Source organism: Cantharellus anzutake (genome assembly GCF_015039405.1).
Source record: "Cantharellus anzutake strain C23 chromosome Unknown EI90scaffold_4, whole genome shotgun sequence".
Lineage (NCBI taxonomy): Eukaryota > Fungi > Basidiomycota > Agaricomycetes > Cantharellales > Hydnaceae > Cantharellus > Cantharellus anzutake.
Genome location: NW_024066954.1, coordinates 1,590,725 through 1,614,032, shown reverse-complemented (window position 1 = coordinate 1,614,032; position 23,308 = coordinate 1,590,725). Strand labels below are relative to the sequence as shown.

Below are 23,308 nucleotides of genomic sequence, written 5' to 3'. Positions count from 1 at the left end.
GGGAGAATATATGGCATTGACACACGCTTCTAAAGAAGCCATATGGATACAACAATTTCTTGGTGATGTCCTTAGTCCACCTTCCGTCCCACACACCATTCTCGGCGACAACCAAGGCACTCTTGCCTTAGCTGCCAATCCCACTTTCCATGCTCGCACTAAACACATCCGCGTTAGACAACATTTCATCCGAGAGTGCGTGGACAACGGTGATGTCGAACTCGACTACATACCAACAGGCGACCAGGTGGCCAACGTCCTCACTAAGGGACTTGCGCTGGCCAAACACGACAAGTTCACAAAAGGGATGGGCATCATCAATGTTAATCATCATTGAGTGGGTGTATTAGAATACCAACCTTGTTTACATCGGGTAGTTGTGTAGCGGTTATTCGTAGCGGTCATTCTGGGGTGCTTTGAGGCGTTGGGGGTGTTTTGCCCCTCTTATTCAACTTAAAACTCCCTTTGTACGACGACGTTGCCACTCAGGAATGTCGCGTATATAAGGGAGGAATTTCTTAGACTTTTCTCCCTCAGATCTCTTATTCGAGTCTGAGGTGAGAACCATTCTATATCTCCTATTATAACTCATGTATAACTCTTGTCACAGTCTTACGTGACATAGGTATTTACAACTTAGATCTCTTATTCGAGTCTGAGTCTTATGCGACATAGTCACTATTCTAATAGTTCCCACAGCTCAGTTTGTTTGGGTATTGATTTGGTGTTGCATGTGAAGAGAGAGTGGAGTGGAGTAGTGGAGTGCATGAGTTGGAGCAAAGAAAAAACTTCTAAGTTGCAAACCCATTCATTTGAAACTGTACAGCACCTGGATGCAAACGACGGACTCACACACATGGATGTATCCATGTGTGGTTGTGGTGATTGAGATGATTGAGAGTAGTCAATTGGGCAGATTGGGCAGATTGAGTGATTGAATTGCTCTCAACCACTTCAATCGGCCTCAGGGGTTTCCTGATGATGGAGGGCCATTGGTTTTGATGTCATCAGCTATGTGGAGGAGGGCATGTACTGCTAGGGTACATACAGAGAGTTGATCAGACTTGAATTGGTAATATACACTGTGCATGGAGATGACTGCTGTTAGTGGAAGGCGAAGATACAGTGTACAATTCTACTTACCTTTCATACTCTTGGATATTATCGATGACTCTTTCATGCAGGCTACCCAGTTTGGCATCTGTGAACGAAAACTGGAGAGTTGTCTTCATGATAGGGCTCCTAGTGGATTGGCTCAGTCCGGATCCGGATCAGAATCTGCGGATTTTTAGAGGTTTGAAACAAAAACCGTATCCGGCGGTTAGAAATCTGTGGATATGCGGATCAACCGCAGATTATAGATAATACGTTCCAAAATTATATTTCGTTAGAACGGCCCTGATGAGAGCTTTCTAACAATACCAAATATGTCCATATCGGTGGAGAACTGACAGAGATATGGGGAAAATGGCACAAAAGATGGGTGTCAAATGCCAAATTTGGAAATAACGGGCCTGGGTGGTTAGATAGGACTTGAAAAAATTGGGAGAAAATATGGAAACATAGGAGGGGTATCTAGGAAAGTGGGATATATTTAATCCATGGATAATCCACCTATCTGCGGACTAGAAACTGCGGATATTATCCTCTCAATAGCCACGGTAGAGTAAGAGTTACAGTAAATGTGGGGAATTTCACCCTTATTTGCCTCAGATCTCCTGCATATCTGCAAGCAATAAATCATGTGACAAAACTGCGGATAATCCGCAAATTCGCGGATTAAAACAGCCTAGTCAGCCACCTAATGACGGCCTATAGAGGGGGGGCCGTTTGGCCTTCAAATGGGCCTAAAAGGGGGTATTTACTAGTGGATGTCCTGGACATCCTGGTGAAGACTGATCCATTCACCAGGACATCCCCAGGACGTCCTAGGATGTCCTAGGATGTCCTGGGATGATTCTATAATTCAATCAAATTCAATCAAATGCTTCTGTGATTCAATCAAATTTGTATTATTCAGGGTAGACATTCAAAACATAATGCCGCAATTGAATCTGATTTCCCATGACAATCCTCAGGCTGCTCAACTGTCTGTGCACAATGCTGGCCACTGTCTGAAGGGGTGTCAACACTGTTTCCCACGTCCCCAACACACTTTACGCAGATGGATAGCCCCTTTGAACAGCTTCCAGAATATATATTTTGAGACTGAATTGACCAATAAATCATCGAGAAAAACGCAAAATACTTTTTTGGACACGAGTTCTTTTGGGTTAGTGTGGCTGTCCACCTCATGTCTGTGCACAGTGCTGGTCATTGTCCGGAGGGGTGTCCAGACTGTTTCCCACGGTGTCAACACACTTTGCGTAGTTGGATAGCCCCTTCAAATAGCTTCCAGAATACATAATTTGAGACTAAATTGACAAGCAAGTTATTGAGAAAAATGCAAAATACTTTTTTGGACACGAGTCTTTGGGATATCAGTGACCCGGGAATTTCGATGACTTCGATGACTGTCAGTGAAATTTAGTGGCCCAAGCACTATCCCAAAGACTCGCATCCAAAAAAGTATTTTGCATTTTTCTCAATAACTTGCTTGTCAATTTAGTCTCAAATTATATATTCTGGAAGCTATTTGAAGGGGCTATCCAACTACGCAAAGTGTGTTGACACCGTGGGAAACAGTCTGGACACCCCTCCGGACAATGACCAGCACTGTGCACAGACATGAGGTGGACAGCCACACTAACCCAAAAGAACTCGTGTCCAAAAAAGTATTTTGCGTTTTTCTCGATGATTTATTGGTCAATTCAGTCTCAAAATATATATTCTGGAAGCTGTTCAAAGGGGCTATCCATCTGCGTAAAGTGTGTTGGGGACGTGGGAAACAGTGTTGACACCCCTTCAGACAGTGGCCAGCATTGTGCACAGACATTGAGTTGGACAGCCACACTAACCCAAAGACTCGCGTCCAAAAAAGTATTTTGTGTTTTTCTCGATAATTTATTGGTCAATTCAGTCTCAAAATATATATTCTGGAAGCTATTCAAAGGGGCTATCTATCTGTGTAAAGTGTGTTGGGGCCGTGGGAAACAGTGCTGACACTCCTTCAGACAGTGACCAGTACTGTGCACAGACATTAAATAAGTTGGACAGCCACCATCAAAAGACTCGTGTCCAAAAAAGTATTTTGCGTTTTTCTCAATAATTTATTGGTCAATTCAGTCTCAAAATATATATTCTGGAAGCTATTCAAAGGGGCTATTCAACTATGTAAAGTGTGTTCAGACCGTGGGAAACAGTGTGGACATCCCTCTAGACAGTGGTCAGCATGCGCACAGACCATGGGATGGACGAGTATGGCATTCCGGGACAATTTGCATCAAACTGAATTAGGACATCTGAGGACGTTTGCAACAAATGAATGAAACTGAATGGCCAGGATGTCCTAGGATGTTTATAGTGAAAAAGGCCTTTTAGGCCCCATGCAAACGTCCTGAGGTCCCCCCTATAAAGGCCCACATAGTGGTTGTCCAAGGTGCTGGAGTTGGCATGTCCCCATTTCTAGCGCGCAAATACTCTGACACCCACTTTCTGAATTACGAAGTTTGTTGGGAATTGGAATGATCATTTCAAGCGTATTTTGCGGATCCAAGCAAGTCTGAGGCTTCTCAGATATCGAAGATTTAATTACTAATTGCTACATCCGTCATCCGAGGACACGCAATAAGCGATATCAAAGACGTAGCATGTCCAATAAGCAACTGTCCCTTCTATGCAGGACACCGACGTCCCATTGCCGCCGCTAGTGCCGTGTGTAACAGGGAAACACGATCCTGTTTTGTTTTGTCCATCCTTGATGCTCCACCACATATCAAGCCGATCGGAAACTGTAACGTTACAACCGCAAGGTGCAGCAGTCAGTTCTGACCCCAATGTGATGCGCCTCTGGAAGAAAGAGGGGCTTTGGGCTATGACTGCATTCCAGCAAAGGTTGTCTATCAAGCAAACATTGGTTAAAGCAAATTTGATTTTGGACTTCAGTTCACCTTCGATTGATGGGAGAAAAGTCCAGACTGGCAAGCCCGGTTCGGTGTAATAATTGTCAAGGTGACCGCAATGGTTCATAATAACGTGGAAATCAGCTGCGACAGTAGGAAGTAGAACGATTGGGATCAAGGCATTCCGGAATCGCATGATGACTTTGGTGAAGTGCTACTGTTATACTGGCAGGCAATGTATGCGAGATGAGTAGCTATGTGTGCGACGTGAATTAAGGAATACTAACCTCAAGCCGCTCTCAAGCGGAAGACTTAGAGGACTGAGAAAAGGGAGGGGAACCCATCCTTCGGAGGCTATATAGTGTCTTCCTAGCCTTTGAAGAATGAAAAATAAAAATAATCTAAGTCCTTGCTCAGTGCACATGGGGAGGTGTCATGCTGTATGGTGTGTCATTAATTGTGCCAGAAGGCATCATATCATGAACATACATTACACACATGTAGATTTAAACGTTATTCCAGCCGAGCTGAGATATTAACATGCCTACATGCCCATGGCAAAAGAGCCAAAACATGCGAATTACCATGCCACGCCGATTCTTCAATGCATGGATATTTGACTTAGAACATACCGCACATGCCGAAGACAAGACCGATGGATGATTCAGGAGATTTGAAAGAAAAATGGGACCAGGCAAAGAACGGCAGCACCAACCGACGACCTGCAATCGTGATGGCTGGTGGTAGTAAGGAAGCCGTTCTCAAATATATACACATGTGTGAGAATGGCTTCTTATTCTCGAATTATATTGTTCATATTTTGTCATCCAATTAATTAGGGATACCGTGATTCGGTTCGGAGCCGAACCGAATTGGTCATGGAGTGTCAACTTGACCAGGATTCGGTTCAATAACGAGCCCGCATGCAATCATCCCTCAACCTTCGAACTGCACCAGAGTATGAGCCAACCTGTCATCGCGTTTGCGATTTAGGACCTTCGGTTCGGCTCCGAACCGAATAGTATCCTAATTAATTTACTGGATGACAATATAATTCGAGAATAAGGAACCGTTCTCAAACACGTGTATGTAATTTGAGAACGGCTTCCTTGGTACCATCAACAAAAATTATCACAATTGCGGTTCGTCGGTTGGTGCTGCCGTCCTTTGCATGGTCCCATTTCTCTTTCAAATCATCTATCGGTTTTGTCTCCAGCATGTGCGGTATGTTTCAAGTCAAATATCCATGTCATTGAAGAATCGGCGTGGCGTAGTAATTCCCATGTTTTAGCTTTTTTGCCATGGGCATGTAGACATGTTGATATCTCAGCTCGGCTGGAATAACGTTTAATTTTACATGTGTGTAATGTATGTTCATAATTAGATGATGACCTTTTGGCACAATTAATGACACACCATGCAGCATGGCACTTCCGGGTGTGCACCGAGCAAGGACTGTTAGGTAAAATTATTTTTCATTCTTCAAAGGCTAAGAAGACACTATATAACCTCTGAAGGATGGGTTCCCCTCTGTTCTCAGTCCTCTAAGTGTTCCGCTTGAGAGCGACTCAAGGTTAGTATTCCTTAATTCACGTCGCGCACATAGCTACTCACATCACGTACATTAAATAGTAGCATTTCACCAAAGTCACAATGCGATTCTGGAATGCCGTGATCCCACTCGCTCTACTCCCCATTGTCGCAGCTGATTTCCACCTTACCCTGGTCGCTTGTGCTGAACCTGAGCTCCCCCCCGATGCAACAGCACTGCTACATTGGGAGATTCTCCCGGCGAACCAAGGTGAACTGAAGCCCGAAATGAGATTTGGTTTAACTAACGTTTGCCCAACAGACAGCCACATTTGCCACACAACCCGTCCGAACACCTACTTCCCCAAGAGGGGCGTCCCAATCGGGTCAAAAATATACTCTTCACCTTGCGGTGGTAACATTACAATTTCCGATCGGCTTGACGAGTGGTTCAGCGATGATGGAAAGAACGGAACGTGCTGGCCTGTTATGTATGATGGTGGCATTGGGCAGATGACGTCGTGCCCTATAGAAAAATCCCATTGGTGCATGGTCTTTGATGTGCGCTTTTGCTCGTCCGATTACTGGTGTAAAGGACGTAACGGAGGCGGCTAGGAGTCACCAAAGAAGAAATTCCTGAGATTTGTTTGTCTTCTGCTTGAAATGATCAGTTTAATCTTCAGTAGTAATTCAGGGGTTGCATTCGCGCGCCGGAAATGGAGAATGGCCCTCATGAGTCTAGTCACTGGTGTGTTAAGTAAATGAGCAAATCATGACGACTCGCGGGTCATGACATTACCCTATATACTAAACTCTTTTTATATGCTCCAGGTCTCACTGCGCACTTCAAGACACTCTCTACCTAATTTTCATCATTTATTATTTATCGCCTTTCTGGCGCCTCTTCCATCCTACTACTCCGGCCATACTACAACCAAGATAGTTCTTGTATTCCCGCTGGGTTATTACTAAACTCGTGATGACAAGTGAGACTTGAGCTTGCGTGGTTCTAAAATGAATCAGATGAAACGTCACACTGATATAATCTAGCGTGCGGCTTGCCCAGTGGCTTCGACTGGTCCCAGGCTTGCTGGGAATCATTCGTTCGATAACCTCGAGTCCTTCTCTGACATGTCTGCTGACCGTGTGAGCTGGTCAGTGGGGCTAGCTCTCGTTGCGGCAGGTGCAAGGTGCCCGGCGAACGGTCGAGCCTTTCTTCTGATTTGCTTAGAAAAAAGATCTTAAAATGGGCGCTTGATCTAGGACTCATTGGAGCCATGCATATATACGTACTCTGCACTCGCCTTCAACCCTCTCTACGTACTAGTTGCCTCAACTTTGCTTGCATGGCGTCTTGAACCCCAAAGCGAATCCTCGCTTACTAGTGGGATGATGCCCACCAGAGAACTCGCCAAAAATGGGCGACCAGAGAGACGGCCATAAAAGGGTGGAACGGGAGCTTCGATCGATAGAGATCGTATTGTCCTTTACATAGCTGATTCTAAATTTCCATAGCTGTGCATCGGGTATACCCCCGCCGCTATGTTCCGTTTCCTGCGCTCAACCTTGAGTTGAGTACTGCCATCGCTAATTAAAGGGATAGGGAAGATCAGGGTGTGCTTTGAATCAAGTAGAAGTACACGGCTAACTGTTCCTTTAAATTTAGTGCTCTTCCATAGCTTCATAGCACTACAATCCGGCTCGTGTACCGCCTTTTATTGATTCAATTACTATTCGTTGTACGGGACACTTGAAGAGCTCTTGCCTTGCAAGGCAGTAGCAGGGTCGATCAAGATGAAATAGTAGAAAAGAAGATTACTGTGGCTGCGCAACTGATCGCAAGATACTTCAAGCTGAAAGAGGGGAGGCTTCAATGCTGAATAACGAAAAGGATAGGCTAACTGGGCGAGTAGGTGATTAAACGTAGCGATAAGAGTGAGACTGCAAGTTGTAGCCGGTCAAGACAAAGTAAACTGGCAGGAAGCACCGCCAGAAAGGTTCGGTGCATTGTAACCAGTGGAGCGTAACGAGCTAGAAGTCCTCGTTAAAATGCACCGCGTTCTCGCCTCTAGCGCCATGTCCATTCTCTTCAGCGCGATGTGATTTTTCGTCTTTTGCTGTTCCTCATCTTCGACTAAGGCTGGGAATTCACTCGGATCTGTGTATGGTGTGAAAGGCCCGCCCATGGTGGCGGGAGTAGCAGTTCCAGCGCTAGAAACAGGCGACATCTCCACATCTTCATTGATCCCGCTAGTAAGAGCCTGTGGGTTAGCAGGTGTTGTCGGAATAACTACTGAGGATTTTTCGGAGGAAGGTGGACGACGAATCTCTGGAGGACGCGAAGGAGGGGCGGCTTTGAAAATGGAAGGAGGCGGTACATTAATGGGAGCCCGAAATGCCGCGGGCGCCACCTGTTGGTGCTGCGCTTGCTCGTGAGGAGATTGGCACTGGCTAAGGTAGGAAGAGGAGAGCTGCACAACATAATGCGAGGCGCCATGCTGGGTAGGGTCAACCACACGAGCTGGTGTATTATTCGGCACTTTATATCCAGGGCGGATGGGCGGAAGAGGGGGGGGGGGGCGGAGACGCCTGACTGGCAGGGAGTCCTGAAAATCAGCGTAGCGAGTTTCGTCAGAACCAGGGATATTAATGACGTATCCACGTCGTGCAGAACCGGCGAATTGTTGCTGATACGTGGGCCTTCGGACATCCTGAGTGTGACTAGATGTAGCGATGAGAACGAAGGCTTGGGGAGAGATGCATTAGTATAGCGGAAATCGTTAGTATTGATTGACTTTTGCTGGAGCGGACTCTCAGGATGAGCTTCTTGCCTCGCAATAAGTTCACGGATGCACTTCTCAGACGCCTATAAATCGAATCATTGGGCGAAGGTGTGGGCCAGACTCGTACCAGTCGGAGGAGCTCCGTGGACGCGCAAAAGAATAGCTCTTTACGCAATGTTCTCACGTTCTGTATTCAATACAAAAGATCACATGATACGGAGTTAAGCACATAGCGATCACCTACTCCGTATCATGTGATCTTTTGTATTGAATACAGAACGTGAGAACATTGCGTAAAGAGCTATTCTTTTGCGCGTCCACGGAGCTCCTCCGACTGGGTACGAGTCTGGTGTGGGCGTTGTTTGGGCTTTTGTCAGTCAATTCGTGATTACATAATTTGTGATTTCATTTGCGCCGCTGGCTTGCTTCCACCGACTCCGACGATTATGTGATGGCCGCTCCACCTTACCACCCCATGTACGTGCATCATAAATCTTAATACTCGCTAGGGAATATTCGTGCCCATATCTACTTCCCTTGCTCAACCAGTTGCAACGCGTTAGTGGACACCACACTCCAGTAATTATCATCCCGGCCCATCTTGCGTTCGAACTAGACAGTTTTGGACCTCACCTTGGTCAAATTGATCTCATTCAGGATCAGAGCGCTTTGTACCATTCTTGCCGACTTAGCTCAGTTCATCGCCTCCCTTGATCCTCCTTTTCTTTTGTCCCCTGAGGTGTGATCTCTCTCAACTCCTCTCTCGCTTGCGATTGTGGCGAGGGAGGTTCATTCATGTCATCGTTTGAACTTTTGAGATTGATGTGGAATGTGCCGGGGAATCGTACGTAGAGAACGTCGAACTGTGAGCGACTATTCCCTCCTTGGTTGATGTTTCATACCGATTAACTTCACATCCATTTGGACCCATTCGTAACCTCCCTGATTGACGGTCCATGCCTGATCCCGTCCAAGGATCCAGACACGACGTGAACCCGCACCTGCCTTATTGATTACACACCTCCATAATTCTCCCTGGCACAAAAATCGAAGCCCAAGTCGATCGGTGGCCATACGCAGCTGCCTTCTCGTGTTCCGTCCATTCAAGTCAGATTATTGCCGCTATTCCTAACCCGTTATGATCCAACAGACTTCGCTGCCTCAAATCTGACCAAATAATCCTTCCCACTAAGTATCATCGCGCTATACCCTACTTGTCCTTCCTTGGGAGAGGCGCGCTCTACGGTAACCAGCACTATGTTATCACGTACTATGACCCAGAGCCTGTGCCGGACAGCACTTCTACCACGAATTGTCGCCGCCTCGGGCTGCATATGACCATGGCATCCGGGGATTACTACGAGGTGTTGTGGCGTGCACCTTTAAATGATTCGCTGTCCTGCAGACCCTTCCGCTGAAAATGCTCGTCTTTTCCCATCGATAAATTCACTCTAGTGAGGAAGAACAGTAATTAAGCCTGGAATGGACTCGCTTCGCTTTGTGACCGTGCAATGCCTGGTGTTGAAACAGTCCAGTTCTGTCGATCTTCGAGAATTGATCAACATGAATTAAAATGAATCGAACGCAGCGCTTATCTTAGCAATAGTAGAACCTGATATATTAGCGCCGAAGCCTAAACGGAATGCCGGGTTCCTCGGAAGGCAGTAGTGGCGCTATATATTGTGGCGCCACTGGCGGCTTGCCTAGTATACGTAACCCCAACTGGTTGCTCATGATGACATCAAGTGGAGCACTCCGGCACCAGGAATAAGCCATCCCCATTGTCGGGTTTAGACGTGTCCCCCAACCTCGACACCCTCCAGTCGATCTATCCTCTACATATGGGCACGCTCTCTCTTCTCTCTTCTCTCTTTCATGGCTCTCCCTGTTCCACGGTGATAAAATTAGGTAGGGAGCGGTGTGAAGTACACAGCGAGACATGGAAAGGGTTTATACTACACCGTTACGGCCCGCGAAGTTGTCATGACTTGCTCATCTCATACTAGTGACTAGACTCACTGGAGTCATTTTATTTCCAGCGTGCGAATACTCTGAAACCCAATTTACGAATGACAAAGCTTGTTGGGGATTGAAAATGATCATTTTTTCAAAACGTATTTTTTTCGCGAACACGGACACATGTACAAGCAAGCTTTGAGTACTTCTCAGATCGATGTCGAAGATTACTAATTGACACAATGGTCATCCGAGGACTCGCAATAGACTATATCGGAGGCGAGGCATGCTGTCGCGGTACTATCATAGTTCACTCTGGTGACTCCGCCGCACCAGATCGACTCCTGAGGCTGGCCACCGTATGTAACAGGGAAACACTTTCCGTTCCGTCCATCTGGGCTGCTCCAACTGTCAAGCCGATATGAAACCGTAACGTTACTACCGCAAGGTGCAGCCGTTAGTTCTGACCCGAAGGGGATGCGCCTCGGGTCCCAGGAAGTGGAGTTGCCTGCCTCGATGATACTATCGCACCGGTCCGCTGTTGGGAAAATTAACATTGGTTAAAGCAAATGTCATTTCGGGCTTCACTTCACCTTTCGATGAGAGAAAAAGCATATACGGTAATCCCGAATAGCTCTGCCCCGAGTCATAGATCGTTCCGCACGTGACTATGAGAACGTGCCAATTAGCTGCGACAATGGGAAGTAGAGCGATTGTGATCAAGGCATTCCAGAATCGCATTGCGACTTTGCTACTATTATGCTGGCAGGAAATGAATGTTAGTAGCTATGTGCTCGACGTGAATTAAGGAATACTTACCTTGTTGCCAAGCTGAACGCTTTAGTGGACGGGGAAAAGGGAGGGGAACGCATCCTTCAGAGGCTATATAGGAGGTTCCAGCATCTTTTCAAGAATGAAGAATAATTTTCCCTAACAGCCCTTGCTCTGCACGCGCTTGTGTCACGCTGGCATGGTGGGTCGTCAATTGTGTCGGCAGGCATCATCCAATCGTAAACATGCATTACACACACATGTAGTGAAAATTAAAGGTTATTCCAGCCGAAGCTGAGACACCAACATGCCCGCATTTGTCAATGCTTCCTTATCCCATCGGCGAAGGTCATCGCAGTTGCAAACTTGCAGACGAATCGGTTAATGGTGCCACCACCTTTCCCCCAGTTTCATTTATCTTTATTCCAGCCGAGCTGAGACTGAGATATGTAGTCCCTCCCATCATTCTCCCAAAGTTAATAAATATTACTGTAATAATCAATATTTACATGTCAATCTCACTCATACTTATGGGTTACGGATTAAATTTCGCGAAATTCGAATATAAAAATTTCCCTGCACGTTATGCGTTGTGGGTTTATGGGTTAGGCAATACCAGTTCACAGAAATTTCTATGGGTAATGTGTTATTTCAGTTACGGCCTACCACGGTTTCAACTGTATCAACATGCCCATGGCAAAATATCATGCAAATCACACGCCATGCCGACTCCTCGATCCATGGATCCATGAAAAACGAACCACACACATACGCCGAAGACAAAACCATGATTTGGAGGTAAAATGGGACCATAAAAAGAATGGCAGCACCAACCGACCTGCGATTGTGATTAACCTTCGCTTATGGTACTGGACGAAGCGGTTGTCAAATCATGCGGGCACTGTGGGGTATCTCAGCTCGGCTGGAATGTTGCATGTGTGCTATAATATATGATCAGCTTCCGGCACAGTTACTAATAATGACCCACCATGCAAGCGTGACACAAGCGCGTGTGGGCCGAGCAAGGAAGATTATTTTTCCTTCTTCAAAGACTGGGGGGGGCACCAGAACTTCCTATATAGCCTCGATGCGTTCCCCTCCCTATTCTCAGCCCTCCAAGTGTTCCGATTGACAGGGAGGTTAGTATCCCTTAGTTCACGTCGCGCACAGAGCTACTCACATCGAATTCATTACCTGCCAGTACAATAGTAGCAAAGTCACAATGCGATTTTGGAATGCCTTGATCCCAGTCGCTCTACTTCCTATTGTCGCAGCTGATTTCCACGTTGTCGTGGTCATTTACGGTTATACCAACTTCCAGCCCATGTCGGGCGGATCATATCTGAGCTTGATCCCATCGAACCAAGGTGAAGTGAAGCCCGAAATGAAATTTGCTTTTAACCAACGTTTTCCCAACAGACCCACCCGGCGATGACATTTGCGCGAAAGTGGCTGAGCCGTGGTCCGAGTTCTACCAGCAGCGCATCTCAGTAGGGTCAGTAATAGAGGCTGCACCTTGCGGTGGTAACATTACGGTTGCCGACGGGCTTGGCGAGTGGTCCAGCGATGGCGGACAAAGCGGACCGTGCTTCCCTGTTAAATACGGTGGTGGCATTGGGCGGAGGACGGCGTGCAATGTGGAGGGCACAGCGATAGGCATAGTCTTTGATGTGGCCTTTTGCCAATCCCAGTGGTGTAAAGGACCTGACGGAAGCGGCTAGCAGTAGAAATGCACGAGACTTGCTTGTTTTTGTGAAAAAAAAGTATGCTTGAAATGATCATCACTCAGATTCACTGGTAATCCAGGGCCCAGGGGGTTGCATTTCATAGTAGTATTCGCGCGCCAGAAATGGGGAATGGGACACCCTATTCCCACCCCTTGTTAGGTCTGACAAGTAGAACCTTTTGCGACTCACCCAACAGGCCCAAAATGTTTTCAAACTCGTAGAACATTTTGTTCCAATTCAGTTTCCCTCGTGACATTTTCAAAAATGTTTTCAAAATGTTTTTTTTTTTTTGGTAGAACCCTCCATAGCTTTCGCTGGGTAGATTTCTACCTGGGGGGGGGGGGTGAACCCCTGGGGACGAGTGTTGTTGTATTGAGCCAAAACCTGTAACTCCACCGTGGGGAAATGCGTTTACGCACTGATCATCACGTGAGTGTGGGGCTCGCTTGTCGGAAAACTGGGGATTTCGTTGTAACGCGTTACATGGCGTTATGGGATTTTGCTGCATGTTACAAGGCATTACATAGATTTTGCTGCGTGTTACGAGGCGTTACAAGGATTTTGCTGCATGCTGCAAAGCATTATGAAATTTGGCTGTGTGTTACAAGGGTATTATGGGATTTTGCTACATGTTACGCATATGAACTACCGATTTGCTCGAACACAAGATGGACCACAATAAACCAAATATACATAATGGTGCCTGCATATTTACATTATCAGTTGACTTGAAAGACTATCGGATACTACTTGTAGACGGAAGAACATGTCAGTATCAATGACATCCTTCAGAAGATGGTAGCTTGGACATGGAGGATCTGTTACTGGAACTATGAATGCGTGTCTGATAAACTCTGAGACCAGCACAAAAAATGTTTGCTGTGGCGACTCAAGTTGTAGAAGTCGAAAGCCTGTTATGTTGGAATTTGCACGTGGTCTTTTAGGGAAACCTAAAAGTTGGACATACTGGGAATCGAACTCCAGTCCTCTGGATCGTGAACTCAGTGTGCACAGCCATTACACCATACGCCCTGATAGGCTGAGGTGGTTATTTCAACATGTTACCCCGTCACTTGCAGTGTACTCGGATAGGGTGGCTAGACGAAACCCTTGAACTAGGGCAATGGTATACATGGATCTCTGGAAGGGCACATCGTACATTTTGATGACTTTTGCAAAGCAGGTCCCACTTGGAGAACGCAGTATCACAGAATCACTGCGCTTTCATCCATGGAACTCGTCGTGTGTGCGAACAAATTCATCTCTGCCTGTACCATTGTCAAGGGATCGATATTGGATTTTGATTGTTCGCCATTCCATAAGCTGGATCCATAGATTAGAAGAATTGCAAGCCGCTGGTAGTAGAAGTTTGGACCTACCCAATTAACCTCAGATCCGTCTAAACTCTGGACACCACACAATGAATGGATGAAGTTATAGAACTTCACCGGGAATGCAAAAAATTCTGGGCACATTTCCTGGGACTGTTCTACCGCATGAATCGAAATCGTTACACCTTTCCATGTCATGACAGGGGGCTCTCCGGGAACGGTGTTACAGGCAGTGTGGAGATGACCCGGGACGTTAGAAACATCAGCTTCTTCAGGGCTTAGCTCCTTTCGAATTTCCTCTTGTATTGCATCAAGTACCCAGATGTGCTCATCATGTGTAGCAATCTAAAAAAAGGCAATGAATAACTTCCCCCACACAAAGAAGGAGAATATACCCTTCTTCCAGTGTTCTTAAAATTCCCTGATTGAAAAACCTTGCGCATCCACAGGTGTTCACACTCTCCAGGCTTAGTGCTGGTGTTTGCAGGGACTCCTTTTGCCAGGAATGTCGAGAAACTATGCTGAAGCATGTGGAACTTGGGGAAGCACCATGACTTTTGGCCATCCATAGTGCGTAGTGTGCAGAGTGTTTTTCGTAGTGGCTCAGAATGTGTGAGATATGATTGGGGGATCAGTACACCCTATGAAACATTGTTAATATAGCAAACCATGTTTGAAATGAGGACATACTTCCGTCAGACGCTGCAAATTGTGAAGCATTGCTTCACCCAATTGAATCCTTTTCATATTCAGTGACTCACACTGGAACAGGATGTTAATTATACTCATCACTCGAACACACCATACCAAAGAAGAGAACTCCAATGGGAGGGCATGTAGCCCGTGTAAAATAACCTAGTGGCAGAAGCCCTCAATTTGTAATGCAAATAATTTAGCAAAGGATAATGAGACTCACCCAAAGTAAATGGTCCAATCTAGTGCCATCATTAAAGTCATTGAATACGCTGCCTGTTTCAAAACTCTTGAGCCCTTTCCACATAGGCAGTGAACATATTCTATTTCAAGGCTAAAATATGGTTTAGTATCCCTCAAAGTGAGTACACTCACACACTCTCGAATCGTGCTATCACTTCCAATCCTAGGAGGGGGATGAGGGTTTGAATGATTGGCACTGTGTGGCCTCCCCAAACTCCTTCTTGCCATGTATGCAAGATGTCGAATGAAATGGCCCAATGCGGATCGGAGTTGTGAATCTGGTTGAACACACTCTTCGAGTCCCAGTGAGTATGACGGGACCAATTTTGGCATGTTCCATACCTCATGTGCTCGCAGCCCATAGCTCTGGAGTAATTCCTCTGCCGGTCCCTTTGCCATTGTTTGAGCCTTTCGAATAATTTGGCTAGTTTCAGATTTGGAGCAGCGAGGATACTTCATGTCCAGTCGGTGAAGTGCATCCCTTGGGACAAGGCAGATTGTGCAAGGCTTGAGTGATTTAGCGCCACGCATGGCTAACATGGTCCAACTAACAAATATGCATTAGACAGCTGGCCGAGAATAAAGTGTTTGACTTACCCTTCTTGGTTGTTGGCGATTAGGCCATATACAAAAGGAAAAACTCTCCGTAAAATATCATCGGCACACCTGAGCTGGACACCCCAATATGCCACATCATGCAGAGAGCTTAAAACCTCACTCATTGCCTGTTGATAGATGTATGACTGAAATGTGGCCCAAGCTTTTTGGTTACACTTTTCAGCTCCGCTGCCTTTCACCTACATCAAGTTCAGCAAAGATACACTCGTAAATGAAAAATAAATACACTTGCCTCAGGAAGCCAGCCAATCAGACAACCACCACCTGTTCCCTTAGCGTTGCGGATGGAGTGGGGGAGAATGGAAAGTCTGGCAATAACAGGGTAGCCAGTCACTGAGCCAAAGGTAGAGAGTTTCGACTTATCTGCATAAATATAGATGCCCAGCAGAAAACTATCAACATCTCCAATTTTCCTTGCAGCATGATCCTATCTAAATGATATAAAATATTGATACAATAGCGGCTGGTACACTCACCCATGCATCCCAGAGTTCATCCCCAGTCCATGGCTCGTCCACGCACCGAATCCAGTTTCCATTTTCTTTCGAGAAGATCTTCTCAGGGCACCAGTGAACAGAGCCGAAAAGGAAGGGATCCTGAAGAACTCCCTTTATCCAGCTCATTATCGGTTTTCATATGACTTCGATTGTTCGTTCTAGATTCCCAAGTTTGACGGTAAGGGACTTTGTTTCAAACTGATGAATGACAGTCAGCCTGTGGAATGGTCAATTGAAATGATGAAAAGACTTTCCTTGGTTGATAAAGTACTAGCGTTGTAGGAGAAATAACGGTCACACTATGGAAACCCATTATGGAAATATGCCAGATAAATCACAAAACCTCATACGACAAGTAGATATGAGAAAATAGAAGGACCTGAATTTTAACGAATTTTAACGAATTTTAACGAATTTTTATGACTATACGCGATAAATCGAAAGAAAGAAAAATAGCAAAAATACTTCAAGCTTACCATCAACGAGACGGAATTCTCGGGGAATTTATAGCAAATATTAAACCAAGAATTAGGACAATCGACCAAGATTTGACTATAAAAACAATCAGGGAACCTCCACGGAAACTACTTTCCCACGTCCACACACGTAGCCAAGGATGGAAGTACCACGGAACAAGGATTCCTCAGGAACTAATGCAAAATTCAAAGTCATGTCTATAATAGGAAATGTAGATGTCCCCCAAACGGACCCAATAAAAGTAATTACAGGGGAAACTACCCATAAACAACAGAGATATGACTAAAACTCCTGCAAAATGAGGACAACATCTAAAAGGCAAGCGCGAAGATTAACCAGTAACGACCGAGACAAGCTTGATAGCCCATTAGAAAGGAAGGGATCTAATCTTAATCCTCCCAAATTTTCATAATAAAAGGATCATGCATTAATGAGATATCCAATAATGGGAATAGCAACATCAAAAGTCCGAGCTCAGGGAAAAGACGATGTTTGCGTAGGATCCATAATTAAAACATACAACGAAATTTACACGGAAATTATGAAAAATGGGGAACTATAGTTATGCAAATTTTCAGCCCAAACGGTCCAGCCGTTGTGAAGTTATACCCATGACAGGAATATAGAAATCCGCATCATGTGTAATGACACGTGAGGGTGGCGATGCGCAGGGAACCAGCCATCAGAACCGAGATCCGCACTTCAGCAGATCGCGAAGACCAATTTCCGTCCAAATAAGGAAGAGCCTGGTCAAAACAAAGCATGGAAAGTGCAAAACAACCTTAGATCATGAGGGAAAAATCTGAAATAAATCACAGAAGCCCATATGAAAGAAATAAACACCTGCGCATATCATAAATCCCGAACAATTAAACGGAAACGGCGCCCGCATATGAACGACTATGGGAACGATGCACATGATTACCAAATGTGTGTGCGAACTTTTGCTAACTCAACGAATACCAGGAAATAGGACATAACCTTAGTACCATTGGAAAGGTGGGAATAAATGAAAATTTATGATACCAAGAACGTGAGAAAACATCCAGAAATGAATGAGATACAAGGACATGAAGTTAGAAACCTGAAAACGCGTGGGAAGACAGCTTCAAGAGGTCCAGAGTCCTAAATAAAATACATAAAAATATGATATCTTCAAGGACGACCTACTATAACAACAAACAATACATATGGAGGATTAGGATGTGATAATACAAAGGGGAATCAGGGAATATGAACGAAATTCACGAAAACCACTAAACTACGATGGACCATGGCAGGAATTTTAGGGAACGATATTCTAATAAAGTGGAGAGCTATAACACATTCGTTTGAGTAAATCTTGACTACTAGCAACTTTTTCTTTCAGTTTTAAACCTGAATAATTCACTCATTTACCATTTCAGTCTCATTTTAACTAAATGTCACTAAATAAAAATGGAATAAATCAGCTGAAGGTCTCAGCACAGCCGTACGCATAGTAATGCGAAGTTTGAATTCAGAATCATCGAGTCATAGCAAATTTAATGGTATATATATAGGGAATTTGAAATAGGTAACTGCGACAAATGCAGCGCAGCCAAGTTCTAATTAACCATTAAAATAGCTTAGGCAAGGGAGGACAATAAGGATTCTAGGTGCAGTCTGACTGCAGTAGAACCGCAGTTCAGTGCAGCAAAAGCACAGTAGAACTATAGCGTGAAAATTTCATTTTTTATTCAGTTTGAGAAAAATACACTGTAAATAAATCCTGTAAATAGAAGGTAGAGCGTGAAAAAGGAAGGCAACCCAAGGAGTATAAAAGGGAGACCCTTTCTGCGACTTTTCGCCCCCCTTAGAGAAGTAAGAAAATAGAGTATTATTTTTCTCAAGCATTTCTGGTTGTCACTCCAGCGCGAAAAAGTGATATACAGCTAAGATTGCCACTGTAGTAAAAGGCAGCAATTAAGGAGAGAAATATTAAGTAAATATTTCAACAGGAGAGCTGGTTAACACTCCAGATTTCAAAGTGTAAACACAAAACAGTTATCTTGCTACTGTTAAAACAAGCAATAAAATAAGACAAAAATAAAACAAACCCAAGGGACACTCCAGACACAATCCAAATCCATTAACTGAATAGAATCTTTGAAACTTCACCAAGTAGAAGATTAAATTCAAGTTAAATTCCAAATTAAACAACGCTACACAGAATTACACCTAGACAAATTAAGAAATTTCAATAAAGAAACAGCTCCGCAGGGCTCGGTTTATCTGTAAGTCAATTCCCAGGAACTTTAAAACTAACCCATAAAAATAGAATTAGCCAAAACACTCGGATTGGTACTATATTGACAATAAATAATACTAGTACACTTCCCCATCCTAACTAAAGAACCAGGGAACAGCTTGGTGGTGGTCTCGTTTGAACCTCCCAACTGACCTTCCTTTGTTCTCTCTTTCAGCGTGATCGAGTATATTGAACATTTGTTTCGAATTTTTTAGCGTAATGGGGGAATTTGGGATTTGCGCATGTTGCTGAAGAAATATGTCAATTGCCTCGGCCTTGACAAGGTTTCGGACACAGTTGTCTGCAAAGATAAAGTCTTCAAGGGATGTAAACAGGTGATAGGGCTCCATATCGCTCGAAATCTGCGATAAGCGGGAAGTTGCATCCAACATCTCAGGACATCGAGGGTGACACTCAACACGTATCCAGGAATCCTCACTTGGCAATAATCTAAACAATCCATAAATATATGTATAATATAAACAGAAGACTTTGTGCTATGCGAATGAACAACTTACTGCATATCTGAGTGTGGGTGTCCACCTGCCACACTTCCCTCCTGCATAGGCTCTTGACTCCACATCAGACTGGGGGGTGATGTTTCAGGACCCCCAGAAGCTTCCATCTGAGAAGCTCCAGCCTGTGTAGGCACAGGAGTAGTATGGGAATAGCCAGCAGAAGGGCTGTTTGCTACAACCAAATGAATGAGCAATGTTCCACAATGAAATGCGCCAAACTTACAGGTAAAGGTGTCCTCTCTTCTACACTTAAAGCCTCCCATTAATTGTTGGTTTTCTGATTCTTGCATCTCCTTCCGAAGCATAGCAACCTCACACTGGTCATCACAAGCATCCTCATGTCTTTTCGGACCCTGAGGAGTGATCTTTCAGCCACACTTTGAGCAATTGACTGTATACTCAACATTACGGGAGCCATAGGAGGCCATTGATATGCTAGAAGTAGAGGGAAAGTGCATCGCACTAAAGGTGTGCAGTGATTTCCCACGATCTGAGTACCTCTGTGTAATTAACGAATTCCCACCACACTCCGCAGCACTCCTGGAAAAAAGGTATATTGCCCAAGCAAAATAAGTAATCTACGATCACTGCTTCTTCCCCCTCTGTTTGCCTCTGCCTCGGCCCTTTGGGCGTCCTCTACCCTTCCCCTTGTTTGCCGCTCTGCCCTCATGCAGATCTGATGGCTCTGGTCTCCTAGCTGCATCATGGTTATGAGCAACCTCGCTCACCAGCCTCTGGCTCCGTAATCTGCGTTGCATGCTTTTTTGTGGACTTTCTTGAAGTTCTGAAGCACCTAAGTCCAAATCTGATGGGCGATGCGATGATCCTTTGGCTTCAGGCTCATCCAGAGAGAGGCTGTTCTCCTGCTGAGTGGTGGCATTGTTACAAGTTGTGGCATCATTAGGAGCCCCATTATTACTGACACGGGGCCCATCTTCACTGCCAGAAATCAAAGTGAGAGTGTCATCATCGCTAATGAAAAGGGGCAGTATTTGAGGCCCTTGACTTCCACGATGTTCCTGCGTGATTGTGAGCAAGTGTTCCCTTCAAGTTATGTAAAAGGTCACCCACAGAGACTGATATATGAGCTGAACCACCACCTGGGAGAATCCTGCCCCTCATGCTCTCCTCCAGCTGTCTCTCAAAATCAAGATTCATTTCCGTTTCGTCATTGTTCATCTGGATGGAAGTACATGTGTGCGATTCTACACCCTGATCCTTGAACAAGAAGATATTGTGATTGTCCATCATCTCGTGGAAATGTTGCTTCATCCCTCAAGGCAATGTCTCTTCAAAACTAAGGCACTTGATGATAAACTTGCGCCACTTGTGGAACTTGCATTCTGCATCAACGTGGTGTTCAGGGGGCAAGAGGGCACTCCAAACCTACTTGGGATTTATAATTCAAACTCTGACTAGTAACTCATTGCTCACCGACACAGCAGACAATGCTACAAGTCCAGGGGTAACCTCGACTATGTTATACTTCTTCGCTGTACAATTTGCTGCACAGTGGTTCCATGCCAATTGATCAAGAGTGATATCATCGCCATCAGTATTAAACAGTGGTGTACCAGTGGCAAACAGTAGTGCCCTGATTCCCTTTGTATCATGAGGTGAGTGGACGCTTATGCTTGAGTGATTATAACTACTTTACCTCGGTGACATAGGGTGAGTTCATCAGGAACCGTGGATCATCTTTGTGTTCGGGGGGGAACAAGACTGGGGGATTATCTGGATATTTCCCTTTTGGGTCCCGGATTCCCCGTAGTACTTTTGCCATTTCACATCCCCAAAGAGGCCCCTCCATCCAATCCCAGAACGGGAAGATAAGCCTACCGGTTAAATCATTCTCGAGGATCCAGTGCTTTAGTCGATGCCGTATTTCACCCGTGCTGTTGGTAATCTATGTGGCAAAGTAGTTCAGGATTGTAGTATGCAATGCAATGATAAGCTGCTTTACCCTTTTCTGAATCGCCCATTGAGAAATTTGATTTCTTATCAAATCTGGTAGCATTGGCCAGTCTTGGAATTCACGTAGGTGGCCCTCCTCGATAAATTCACAATCCCATCGCCTTTCTGGGTTCCATTCTGCACTTAGGTGAACCCGGAACAGCTGAGGACCAAAGTATGCATTCACAGTGAATGCATAACGACGGGCAACATCAGCAATATGATGCTCATCGTTTGTCATTTTGACAGAAGGTTGTTGAGGTCCCGGCGACTTTTTTGGCACTAACACCTCCTTAAGTGTTGCCTTCAGCCTCGCGATTTCTTGGTCCTTGGCCTCAAGATCCTCAGGGATGCAAACACATCTCGATGTCAAGCCATACTGTGTTATTGAAATAGACTTACAGCATGCAGCATGTCAATTTCTGATGCATCTATTGTATCAAAGGGCCATCGTTCACCTGTTACATCTTGACCTTGCAAAATGGGTTGAGATTGGGACTCCACTGTCAGCATTTTGGGCGAATTTAACACAAGAATAGTCTCAGCGAGAAGACAGGATCTCAGCCAGAGCACTTCTGCCTCTTTACATATGCACAAGCGAATGCATTGAGTCAAAAATATCTTTGAAACATGGCATCGGCACAAGAGTAAGTGCTTGGCACATGGTTACACCCTACTCTGACGGGCAACTCCGATAACTCCATATTTAATCCATAAATTCCGCAGCATCGCCTTCCAGAACATTTCAACCATGTCCACCTCTTGCACCCCCCCTTTCATCAAAATGACCGAACTGGACTCTAGACCAGACATGCCCATAATCATCAATACTGTCCCTCCAAACTTTCCTCCAAGTGCTCTGGAGTCAGGAGAGCAAATAATCCATCTTGACGCTGGTGCGCACAGCATGGTTGTGGGGCATATTGACCTCATTCTTGCCAATCTCTATCGAGGTATGTAAAGCCAATGTGAGCAGCTTTACGCAGTTGCTCAACTATACTTCCTAGCATCGGCATTCATTGCGTTGAAGACTGGTGTTGACGCTTCCCAAGTATCGCTCCTGCCGCTTTTAGTAGGTGCCTGTATCTCAAAATTCCAAATTGGTGCTATTCGACTTGAGCTTGCACCTGGGCTCGATGAAACGCCATCCTTGTCAGGGGGGCCTAACAATGAAGCAGCATTACAACAAGTGAGTTCTCCAACCCCAAGCATAAGTTAATCTGAATGACTGAGTCATCGCGGAAGTCAACCGACAGCTCAGATACCAGCAATGCTGAGACAGCACTCGATCCTGGAAGTAGTTTCACTCTTTTCCAACATACCGTATGAGCAACATAACGGTAGCATTACAGTGTCGTGTTCATTCCACCATGTCTAGTAGTTTCCCGACATGTACAGTCTCACGTAAAATACATCTAGTTGGTCGCCATTCTGCATGCGCGAGTATAAATAGACTTGATTGCCATTCTGCAAGCACGAGCGCCGATTGAAAGGGGGAGGCACAAGCAATAATATGATTATTGGTCCTGTTGAGCAGTGTTGCAACGCGTTACAACATGTTACAACATTGGCTTCACCGTTCTAACGCGTTGTAACAATTGACACATGTTGCAACGTTTCTGGAAATGTCATAACACTTGGGAAACGTTACAACACCGCCGGAAACGTTACAACGTTTAAGCCAAAGTTAAATGCGTTGTAACGCAGAAAAGTGTTACGAGCGTTGCAACGCGTTCGAACGGCGATTCCCGATTTCCGACACTTCGATCTGGGGGATCGGGAATACCCCACTGGTACTCAGCCAGTTAGCAGGGATGTTTTTGCTTGCAGTTAAGAGGTCTTTCCAAGTTTCCAGGACTAGTCTTTCTGGTAGGGCCTTCTTCCCATATCTCTTGCTATTGGTGAGGATTCTCCAAGGATTCTCTCGCTTTGGAGCCTATT

General features: G+C 45.2%; 8 protein-coding genes and 1 non-coding gene across 9 annotated transcripts; 3 read left to right on the top strand and 6 right to left on the bottom strand.

Annotated features, from left to right (window-relative positions):
- Positions 1 to 3,612: 3,612 nt before the first annotated feature.
- On the bottom strand, positions 3,613 to 4,533 carry EI90DRAFT_3034564 (uncharacterized protein). The gene is made up of 4 exons (XM_039058547.1): positions 4,500 to 4,533; positions 4,289 to 4,375; positions 4,050 to 4,226; positions 3,613 to 3,998 (listed from the first exon to the last, which is right to left on the bottom strand). Exons 3-4 carry the CDS (start codon positions 4,195 to 4,197, stop codon positions 3,694 to 3,696), a joined length of 453 nt encoding a protein of 150 aa, XP_038922528.1. The 5' UTR covers positions 4,198 to 4,226; positions 4,289 to 4,375; positions 4,500 to 4,533; the 3' UTR covers positions 3,613 to 3,693.
- Positions 4,534 to 5,469: 936 nt separating this feature from the next.
- Positions 5,470 to 6,275, top strand: EI90DRAFT_1758333 (uncharacterized protein). Its single transcript, XM_039052145.1, has 3 exons — positions 5,470 to 5,574; positions 5,634 to 5,802; positions 5,854 to 6,275. The coding sequence occupies exons 2-3, from the start codon at positions 5,655 to 5,657 to the stop codon at positions 6,144 to 6,146; spliced, it is 441 nt and encodes a 146-aa protein (XP_038922527.1). The 5' UTR covers positions 5,470 to 5,574; positions 5,634 to 5,654; the 3' UTR covers positions 6,147 to 6,275.
- Positions 6,276 to 7,489: 1,214 nt separating this feature from the next.
- On the bottom strand, positions 7,490 to 9,656 carry EI90DRAFT_3012126 (uncharacterized protein; the record flags this gene model as incomplete). The annotated part of the gene is made up of 7 exons (XM_039056542.1): positions 7,490 to 8,252; positions 8,327 to 8,397; positions 8,442 to 8,501; positions 8,707 to 8,819; positions 9,217 to 9,315; positions 9,336 to 9,394; positions 9,586 to 9,656. 7 exons carry the CDS (start codon positions 9,654 to 9,656, stop codon positions 7,490 to 7,492), a joined length of 1,236 nt encoding a protein of 411 aa, XP_038922526.1.
- Positions 9,657 to 10,229: 573 nt separating this feature from the next.
- Positions 10,230 to 11,128, bottom strand: EI90DRAFT_3034549 (uncharacterized protein). Its single transcript, XM_039058546.1, is given in 6 exon segments — positions 10,230 to 10,292; positions 10,314 to 10,319; positions 10,380 to 10,454; positions 10,468 to 10,808; positions 10,864 to 11,032; positions 11,090 to 11,128. 2 exon segments carry the CDS (start codon positions 11,009 to 11,011, stop codon positions 10,501 to 10,503), a joined length of 456 nt encoding a protein of 151 aa, XP_038922525.1. The 5' UTR covers positions 11,012 to 11,032; positions 11,090 to 11,128; the 3' UTR covers positions 10,230 to 10,292; positions 10,314 to 10,319; positions 10,380 to 10,454; positions 10,468 to 10,500.
- A 916-nt stretch (positions 11,129 to 12,044) lies between these two features.
- EI90DRAFT_3034542 (uncharacterized protein) lies at positions 12,045 to 12,786 on the top strand. The gene is given in 5 exon segments (XM_039058545.1): positions 12,045 to 12,137; positions 12,148 to 12,176; positions 12,200 to 12,203; positions 12,243 to 12,408; positions 12,461 to 12,786. 5 exon segments carry the CDS (start codon positions 12,129 to 12,131, stop codon positions 12,760 to 12,762), a joined length of 510 nt encoding a protein of 169 aa, XP_038922524.1. The 5' UTR covers positions 12,045 to 12,128; the 3' UTR covers positions 12,763 to 12,786.
- Positions 12,787 to 13,726: 940 nt separating this feature from the next.
- Positions 13,727 to 13,800, bottom strand: EI90DRAFT_t41. Its single transcript has one exon. It is a non-coding gene; the product is annotated as a tRNA-Val (tRNA).
- Positions 13,801 to 15,163: 1,363 nt separating this feature from the next.
- On the bottom strand, positions 15,164 to 16,026 carry EI90DRAFT_2905164 (uncharacterized protein; the record flags this gene model as incomplete). Its single annotated transcript, XM_039054196.1, has 4 exons — positions 15,164 to 15,328; positions 15,378 to 15,582; positions 15,633 to 15,825; positions 15,882 to 16,026. Coding segments are annotated over 4 exons (708 nt in total), but the record flags the coding sequence as incomplete, so codon positions are not given.
- A 2,965-nt stretch (positions 16,027 to 18,991) lies between these two features.
- On the bottom strand, positions 18,992 to 21,880 carry EI90DRAFT_3116687 (uncharacterized protein; the record flags this gene model as incomplete). The annotated part of the gene is made up of 9 exons (XM_039062913.1): positions 18,992 to 19,346; positions 19,415 to 19,586; positions 19,638 to 19,767; positions 20,143 to 20,433; positions 20,486 to 20,593; positions 20,849 to 21,016; positions 21,072 to 21,320; positions 21,378 to 21,710; positions 21,770 to 21,880. 9 exons carry the CDS (start codon positions 21,878 to 21,880, stop codon positions 18,992 to 18,994), a joined length of 1,917 nt encoding a protein of 638 aa, XP_038922522.1.
- A 191-nt stretch (positions 21,881 to 22,071) lies between these two features.
- On the top strand, positions 22,072 to 23,089 carry EI90DRAFT_3150652 (uncharacterized protein). Its single transcript, XM_039065675.1, has 4 exons — positions 22,072 to 22,320; positions 22,375 to 22,556; positions 22,613 to 22,690; positions 22,749 to 23,089. The coding sequence occupies exons 1-4, from the start codon at positions 22,119 to 22,121 to the stop codon at positions 22,773 to 22,775; spliced, it is 489 nt and encodes a 162-aa protein (XP_038922521.1). The 5' UTR covers positions 22,072 to 22,118; the 3' UTR covers positions 22,776 to 23,089.
- Positions 23,090 to 23,308: the final 219 nt, after the last annotated feature.

What these genes read in the sequence shown, in the direction of transcription:
- EI90DRAFT_3034564 (XM_039058547.1), bottom strand. Translation starts at nt 4,197, where the DNA reads ATGCGATTCCGGAATGCCTTGATCCCAATCGTTCTACTTCCTACTGTC. An exon ending in TTTTCTCCCATCAATCGAAG is followed by an intron (nt 3,999 to 4,049) that starts GTGAACTGAAGT and finishes TTTGCTTGATAG; the next exon opens with ACAACCTTTGCTGGAATGCA.
- EI90DRAFT_1758333 (XM_039052145.1), top strand. Translation starts at nt 5,655, where the DNA reads ATGCGATTCTGGAATGCCGTGATCCCACTCGCTCTACTCCCCATTGTC. An exon ending in GATTCTCCCGGCGAACCAAG is followed by an intron (nt 5,803 to 5,853) that starts GTGAACTGAAGC and finishes TTTGCCCAACAG; the next exon opens with ACAGCCACATTTGCCACACA.
- EI90DRAFT_3034549 (XM_039058546.1), bottom strand. Translation starts at nt 11,011, where the DNA reads ATGCGATTCTGGAATGCCTTGATCACAATCGCTCTACTTCCCATTGTC. An exon ending in GCTTTTTCTCTCATCGAAAG is followed by an intron (nt 10,809 to 10,863) that starts GTGAAGTGAAGC and finishes TTTTCCCAACAG; the next exon opens with CGGACCGGTGCGATAGTATC.
- EI90DRAFT_3034542 (XM_039058545.1), top strand. An exon ending in CTTGATCCCATCGAACCAAG is followed by an intron (nt 12,409 to 12,460) that starts GTGAAGTGAAGC and finishes TTTTCCCAACAG; the next exon opens with ACCCACCCGGCGATGACATT.
- EI90DRAFT_3150652 (XM_039065675.1), top strand. Translation starts at nt 22,119, where the DNA reads ATGTCCACCTCTTGCACCCCCCCTTTCATCAAAATGACCGAACTGGAC. An exon ending in ATGAAGCAGCATTACAACAA is followed by an intron (nt 22,557 to 22,612) that starts GTGAGTTCTCCA and finishes TCATCGCGGAAG; the next exon opens with TCAACCGACAGCTCAGATAC. An exon ending in TCACTCTTTTCCAACATACC is followed by an intron (nt 22,691 to 22,748) that starts GTATGAGCAACA and finishes CATGTCTAGTAG; the next exon opens with TTTCCCGACATGTACAGTCT.